We start from the raw sequence: 8,140 nt of genomic DNA, 5'->3' as shown, positions 1-8,140 counted from the left end.
CCCTGCTGACCCCAACCTGGGTTTTGCCCCACGGTGTGGCATGGATAACTAAGAGCCGTCTGGGGAGCTACTAGCATAGTGGCTGTCTCTTGAGCACATGGTATATCTTTGACCACCAGTGCTGTTACGGTCATATGTTCCAATACCCACAAAGTTCCACCTCCCATAACAGTCAATATTCTCTCTTGAGTTATCTAGCAGGTGTATTAAGTCATAGAATCATAGAATCACTTAGGTTGTAAAAGACCTTTAAGATCATCAAGTCCAACCGTAAACCTAGCATGGCCAAGCCACCATGTCCCTAAGAACCACACCTACACATCTTTTAAATACCTCCAGGTACAGTGACTCCACTACTTCCCTGGGCCTAATGCTGTTCTAATGCTTGACAACCCTTTCGGGGAAGAAATTCTTCCTAATATCCAATCTAAACCTCCCCTGGCACAACTTGAGGTTGTTTCCTTTTGTCCTATCGCTTGTTACTCAGGAGAAGAGTCCAACGCTGAAACAGCTGGTAAGACAGCAAGAGTCAAAGTGCCCATAGGGATAAAACTCAGCTTTGTAATAGTCAAACAGACATACCAAAACCTAAGTTTCCTTAGGCTCTATAGAAAATACGCTGCAAGAAGAAATCATGGAAGATAAAATAATAGCAGACATCTACTTCAGTCATCTTCATATTGCCAAAGGTCCTTAGCTACATAAAGTCACATTTTAGACTCGTCAAATGGTATTTATTAGTTGCTTAAGATACAACAGGAGCAAAAAGTGTCCCTCTCCATCCACAATTCATCAGAAGACTGAACCCTTTTCTACAGGACTACAACGTAGTTTTAAGGATTCACAAAGCCATAATCTCGTTATCCATCTGTCATAATTCATAGCTAGGAAAGAAGCCACATGCCCTGAAAAAGTGCCAGCTTGTGCAAAATACACACAAGAGGACCATCTGCCTAGCAACATAGGGTTTCATAAATACTGTGTTGATACTCTGTTCTGTATTAGCTCCCCAGTAAACACATAATTTATTTGACGTTCTTCACCTATCCACTCAAACTTCTTCATGAGATTGATCTCTGTCATTTTTAAACACTGTTTCTTCCACAGCCAAAACACAGATACTCTCCAGAAGAATCAGCCAATGGCCAATAAACAGTAATATGTGGTTCACATAACTGAGTATGTATATGTAGTGGCGGAAAGGACCCCAGCACACTATGGAGTTTAAGGACTCTAACTGGATTAAGGATGAAAAAAATTTGTCAGAGATCTTATCACTCTGTCTGTGACATGAAAAATGCTACTCCTAGTTCCCAAGGCATGTCTAACCTAGCAATTAGCACCCAGCAAGTTTTCCTTAATATCCAAGCTAGATCTTGCTTTTTGCAAATGAAGGTTTTTTTCCCCCATGCTCTTCCTCTCCCCACAAACTTCTCACCATTCCTAGGAAGAAAAGAACCCACAACCCTCACTAATACAAAGAAACGCACATCTCTCAACCTTCATTTGTACATCCTTTTTTCTAAGTCTTTGTATTTTTGTTGCACCTAGATTAAGAGATTTTGCAGTTCCCCAGTAGAAAAGGGCAAATGAGTCAAAGAAAAAAAGTATGCCATTTATATAAGTAAGTATAAAGCCTTTTCAAACCTAATTCTCAGTTCTTCAGCTGCAGGGAATCTTAACGCCTTTATGCAGTGAAAGATGTTGTAACCTATTTATATTTTTATGACAGATAATGGCAGCTGGAGACCACGTAAGACAGAGAAAAAATATTTACTACTTCTTTGGAATGAAGTGCTATCTGTTAGCTTTCCACATAAGGACATAATGGGACTTTTCTGCATTCTAAAAACACTGAAAAGCTACAGTATCGAGAGAGTTCTGCTGTCTTACTACTTCGTGTTCTAGGTTCATATTGTAGGAAAAGTCAATCTCCCTATAAAACCTGGAATGATTACATATAGCATCATTTCTAACAAGTAAAATACAGAATGTCATAAACAATGAACTTCAGACCATTACTGAAAAACAATTACAGCTAAGTATAGCAACGATTTCATTCTCCATTTAATGTGTTTCCAGCCATTGAACTCCAAATTTCTGTATTGATTCAGTGACTACTGCTAACAAACCCTTCCCTACAAGAGAAATTATTCACTTCCATTCGCTTAGCCTTAAATCAGAAATCTAGCATCTCATCCAAGTACTTTCTTACTGTGTACTAAAATATCAAAACTGTGTCTGACTTGAAAAATCACGTGAGGAATAAAATAATGTTCATAGTAAGTACAGTTATAAATAAATTTATATTTAAATTTCATCTTCACATACCTTTTCAAGCCAATAGGGAGATGTTAAAAATGTAGAGGATCCAAAATTTTCTCCTGCATAGGGTGATGGATATGGGTGTGGTAAATTTAGTCCCAAGTAAAGAACAAACGGCTGAGTAAGGTTAATGGCTTCTTCCTTTATCCAATTTACTGCTTTATCAGTATTCTGCCAATCTGCTTCCATCACTCTCACATGCTTCTTATCACCAGTAAGATTTACCATGGGTCTCCCTTCTTGCCGGAGTAGGAAGTCAACATCCCTAGTCCAAGCTTCCACACGGTTACTGAAAATAAATACACAAGACACATACTTCAGTTTTCCTCCCAGTCAAAAGTTAAGAATTCCTGAAGAACTTCCCCTATACTTATAGCTGCAATCTATTTGTAATTTCTACATAAAAGAGAATTGTTATTCAATTGATCAATAGCTATCATGCATCTATGTCATACTCAAAGCTTCAGCCATTGTTTTCTGCTTCTGAATCTTCTTTCTTATTTACTGTAACTTCATGTCAGAATGGTTCTTCTCACACCTACAAAATAATATTTAGAAATAACTTCTCCATCTTTGTGACCCTGCTTCCCATTCTGGCATGGTTTCACATACTATATATCTGGTAAAGAGGGCCTTAGATTTTCATTATTTGAAAAAGTCCTGTGGGAAATAACTTGCCTGGAAGTTTTTTTAATATATATATATATATACACATACACACACACACACATATATATATATATATAACTTTTAGAAGCAACGTTCTGGTTTTGGATTGTACTATTACAACATTTTTAAGCGCTATCACCACCGACAAAAATCTGTAAGAGTGATTTATCTTGTACAATTGCTTTCAATATAGCTGATAAATGCTACCAAGGAAATGGAATAGCAGAGAAGGGTGTAAAGAAAGCAAGAAGGGGAAAAAAAAGACAACACTTTAATGATAAAATATTTTTAGAACAGGTTTTCTAATACCGTGACAATTGCTGCCTCTCTAAAACACCAAGAAATCTGAGCAGCAGATGTCCTTGTTTCTTTGCCAGAGGGAATAACACCACAACTGCTATAAAAAAGGGTTGGGAAGAAACAGTGCATTTAAGACCCTGACTAATCTTCATTTTGCTCACAGTAATTTCAATGTAACCAAAGAAACAAGACAAGAAATATGAAACTTCTCAAGGGCTGACCATCAAAAGGTTTTCATCAAAACACAGCATTATTATTGTTTAAAGAGCATTCTAACCAGTTTTGTCCCCATAGGAATTTTACTACTGCACTTTTAACCTCCAGAAAAACTATTCAGAAATATGTGTAACAACAATTTTTCTTACTGTTTTAACTCCTTGTTTAGGCTCACACTTTCAAGGTAAACAGGCTTACACAAATTACTTAAAACAAATTATGGTAGCTATATGGCCTATAGAGAAAGCAGGTTTCATAAAGATTAAAATGAAATTACGGTAAAGGAGTGGGTGGGTCTGTGGGTGGGTGTGTGAAATTGCATCTAATGTCATAATACTGACTTACACAGAAAAAAAATATTATGTAAGCCATAGGTCAGTTTGACTATCCAATTAGATTGAGGTTAGAATCAAGTTAAAAACCCCAAACCCCCAAAACTCAAAAAAAACCCCAAAAATCCCACTTCAGACCTTTTCCACATTCTGGAGCAACAAAGGAGATATTTTGACACATCCAAGAGGAAAACTAATCCTCAGACAGAAGAGGAGAAAAAGATAGGCCAAAATAAGAACCTTCAGAAAGCCAGGTGGAGAGATGAAAAAGGAGGCAACACTAGACTCAAATCTTGAATTTAAAAGGAAAGAGCAACGACTTGACAGATAATTATTTAAAAGTTTCAGAAATTAATTCCAATTTTCAACACTTTCAGTGGGGATGAAGGGGGATTGTATCTCCTTTGCTAGCAGATAGCACTTCAGTGATTGTAACGAACATACAACGGGAAAAAAGCGGATAAATAAAGGATGGGAATGCAACAATGCAACATTGAAGAGACAGCTTAATGAACTACTATCATTATTAACTCAAGTGAAAGTAATTACATCACAGTGAGTAACTACATCTATTTTAAATTTTAAGTGACGACAGCCACGAACATTCAAAGTGACACATGGAGTCTTTCTGACAAGAAGCAGAGGCTTCACGTATTCAACAGTCCAGAGGCTGAAGATCCAGCTCTTTCTCTCTGTTAGTATGTATTTTTTTGTATGCACTTTCTAGAAGCCCTCTTCCTTAATCCCATTAATTCACAGTTATGAATAATTATCTTATGACTAAGTCACACACAAATGAATACTCAGTATATTTCAGTATGTATTTGTATTTTTAAGATACGTAAACTTCCCGTAGTTACAGAGATGATTCGTGTTAGCAATGCACTATTTGCAATAGGTTAGGACAAAGCAGAATCATTTTATATCACACAACTTAAATGTTGCAGCAGAAAAGTCAACAATTCTTTTTTTTATGGATCAGGGAGCAGTGGTGGTTTTGTTGTTTAAAGGTACAACCTATGTGCTTAAGAAAAGTGTCTAAAGAGATAATATTGCCCTCTGAATCTTGTGCTAGCTGAACTGTTCTATATCCCTTTGCCAGTCTCCTTTTTAACAAGAAATTAAAACAGCAGGACATTTTAATTCTCTCCACAATGAACAGGAACCTCTGTTATAAATCTTCTACACTATTCACAGATTACTTAATTGGCTACTTAGGGTTTTTCTACACAGATGCCACGCTAGGAACAAGATGCACATTTTTATCTGACTGAGGAATTGTATTTGCAGTTTTCATGTTTTAAATAAAAAACTCTGTAAACTGCCATTTTCAAATTCCTCTTGTGTAGGCATAGAAAGGTTGACTAAACATATGTTTATTTTCATTTATTCTCAATCCCTACCCATACTTATTCAAGTAACAATAAGGGCTTGATCCTGTAAAGTACAGATATCACACTCTCACTGAAGGGAAATTTAGAAAACAAGTATTAAAAAGTTGCACCAGGTGAAAATGTAGGATAAAGGCCCAGGATAAAAGATAATTAAAAACTGCAGCACCATAGACTTCACAGTATTTTTCTGTTATCTTTGAAGTGCCTAAGAATTCAGCCTTACAGGACCAAGAGCTACGCAAACATGATATGACTATATGGTTATATCATAATTTCTGTTTTTGAGACTTGAACCCTATCACTAAAATAGACAAATCTACATGGCAGAATGAGAAAAATCAGAGTACAGGATTGTAATTCCAGTTATACTGGTGCTGCTACAGTTTTGCAAAATGCTGAATTGTCTTAATTTATTTCTCATCTGTGGAGACTTGTAACAAAAATATTTAGAATGGTATCAATAGAACCATTCAAATGTGAGAGTACCAAACAAAGTAAGTATAAGAGCAAAGTTGAAGCACTGGCGTGCACCAATAGCCAAGAACATGAATGACATCAGCAAGACAGGTCAATACTGAAGAAGGGGCTGCCACTGTACAGGTGACTTGTCAGCAGCATCCTGATAGCAGGATGGCAACCAGGTCATCATTGTGCACTCATGTGGGCCATTTCTCTTCCTGTTGTTCCAACGGAAAAACAGCATATGGTAAGGAAACAAGGCTATTTGCCTAATGTTCCTGAAGACTGAAGTAAGCAAGATTTAAAGGCAAAGCATCACACCATAGTAACTTTTCACTCCTAAAGAGTGTAAAATACCTATGCAAAATGCCTTTTCATCATTGCTAGTCAACATAAAAATAGCAAAGACTTCAGTAAATGACATTCCTTGCCCTATCATATGCCAGCAATCCTGCTCAGACTACTTGAACAGAGATCTTAGTATTTGTGAGTATGTTTGTGGGTATGAGATTGTGAGCTGGCAGAGTTTACCAACTTGGAAAGTTAAGCAACATAAAAGTTATGTTCCTCTTCTATATAGTCTCACATTAAGGTTTTCTTTGCATTAATTCCTACACAGTAACATTCATTTGAGAACTAAGGACTACCTGTTTGTTCAGCTTTGCACTCCCCATGTGAAGGCCTTTGTACTGAAGCCAAAATTCACCTATAGTCTTCAGCTCAGGCAAATGAAAGCAAGACTTCTGGAATTCAGACATTTATATACAACCAACCTTTTTTTTCAGTGCCACCTTTGTGTTCCAGTTATCATATGAACAGCCAGGAACTTCTGGAATTACTTAGAGCTGCTCTTCTTTAAACCTGGAGTGACTTCAGATTATAGATAAACAGATTTCAATGTTATAAAACCTTTCTTCTATCTCAGTGAAAGGCAGGGTGAGTGCATACTATATACTGTTTAGACAAGACAGAAATTTCCAGAATAAAAGTATAAGGGTCTGTATAATACTGCAGAAAATTTTCATTTTTCAGAATAACTTTAATTTACTGAAAACCTATTCTAGAAATGCTTCAGAATGATGCACCCACAGAATCATTTCTGTCTTGCTTCATTACATAGAACAAAATCTGACCCTTTGCCTCCTCAAAAAATGGTCTGTTACTTGCACTTTACAGTATGCTGTTAAGACTACGCTCTTTTGAAAAGCATAAATGCCTGAGGCAGCCGCAACAAACCATCTCTGGACTACAATACTACAAACATCTGTAAGCGTACATCTCAATGTTCAGTTGGTTCTTGCCAGAGAGGAAATTTGCCAAACATTCATATAAGCAAGCATAAAGAACCAGAATACTACTATAGCAAATGACTTTTTAGTACGTTGTACAAGTAATGGTTTCTTACCGGAAAAAAATAAAAAAGTTTTAAGAATAATGCAGAATAAGGCAGTCTTCAGAAAAAAAAATTCGAAGCAAAAGACCAGAGATCAAACACCCATCTGTTCTTAGTTAGATGCCGAGTTACTAAGAAGAGCTGCAGACAGAGACAAGAGAGAAGCATCAGCAGTACACAAATATGCACTGTCTGGTACAGTAACCGAACATGAAATTTTGCTGTAAGTCTATATTTGAATAATTTCTTAATTGCAGTGTAGAACTGGTATACGGAAAAAGGAAAAAAAGCTTTCTTTTCTTTTTTGACTGTCTTAAACTGGAGAGGAATTTATTACTTTGGCCAGAATCTGAAGTGGACACTATAAAGTATTTTGTAGATAAAAAGAAGTGTGTATGTGTATCATACTATTAAGTACTAATGTGACATTTCAAATTCCAATTGCTCATTTTAGTGAGGGAAGTGAGGAAATTTTAAGTAGCTCTAACCTGTTTAATATCAAAGAAAAAGATATTCTTTATTATTATTTCAACAACAGACATCACTATTAATCAGGTAGTGCATCCTCATAAAAACTACACACAAGACATTGTATTTTCTCTAAATGCTTATTATTTTTTTAACATAATGCACTTTGTCTCTAAATGTTTAAGTATTTTTCATAAATTGCTGTAATTCTAGTCACACTTTTTAAATGAAGCTTTACAGCATAGGAATTACAGCTGTATTGGGTTTGCATGGCAAGGTTTTGGTAGTGGGGAGGATACAGGGTGGCTTCTGCGAGAAGCTGCCAGAAGCTTCCCCCATGTCTGGTGGAGTTTTTAACCCAACCGCCTCAAAGCGGGCCCTGCCGCTGGCCAAGGCCCAGCCCAACAGCCACGGGGGTAGCGCCTCAGAGAGAACAGTTAAGAGGGAAAAGTTACGGTGCAGTAGCAACCAGAGAAGAGAGGAGCGAGACTGTGTGAGAGGAGCAGCCCCGCAGCCCCCGGTGAGTGCAGCAGGAGGAGGAGGTGCTGCAGGCCCGGAGCAGAGATTCCCCCCAGCCCTTGGGG

The 8,140-nt window shown here is 37.1% G+C and overlaps 1 protein-coding gene across 1 annotated transcript in view; it reads right to left on the bottom strand.

The window, feature by feature from the left end:
• ARSK (arylsulfatase family, member K) overlaps positions 1 to 8,140 on the bottom strand; it is a gene marked incomplete at its 5' end in the record, with an annotated part of 22,401 nt that overhangs the window by 10,713 nt on the left and 3,548 nt on the right. The window contains one exon of the mRNA XM_009705112.1: positions 2,332 to 2,614. Within this exon, the coding sequence (XP_009703414.1) occupies positions 2,332 to 2,614 (283 nt within the window). The remainder of the gene's footprint in view (positions 1 to 2,331; positions 2,615 to 8,140) is intronic.

Source organism: Cariama cristata, unplaced genomic scaffold (assembly GCF_000690535.1).
Source record: "Cariama cristata isolate BGI_N322 unplaced genomic scaffold, ASM69053v1 scaffold5068, whole genome shotgun sequence".
Classification (NCBI taxonomy): Eukaryota; Metazoa; Chordata; class Aves; order Cariamiformes; family Cariamidae; genus Cariama; species Cariama cristata.
Note: the sequence above shows the minus strand (reverse complement) of the source record. Positions and strands in the feature narration are given on the sequence as shown.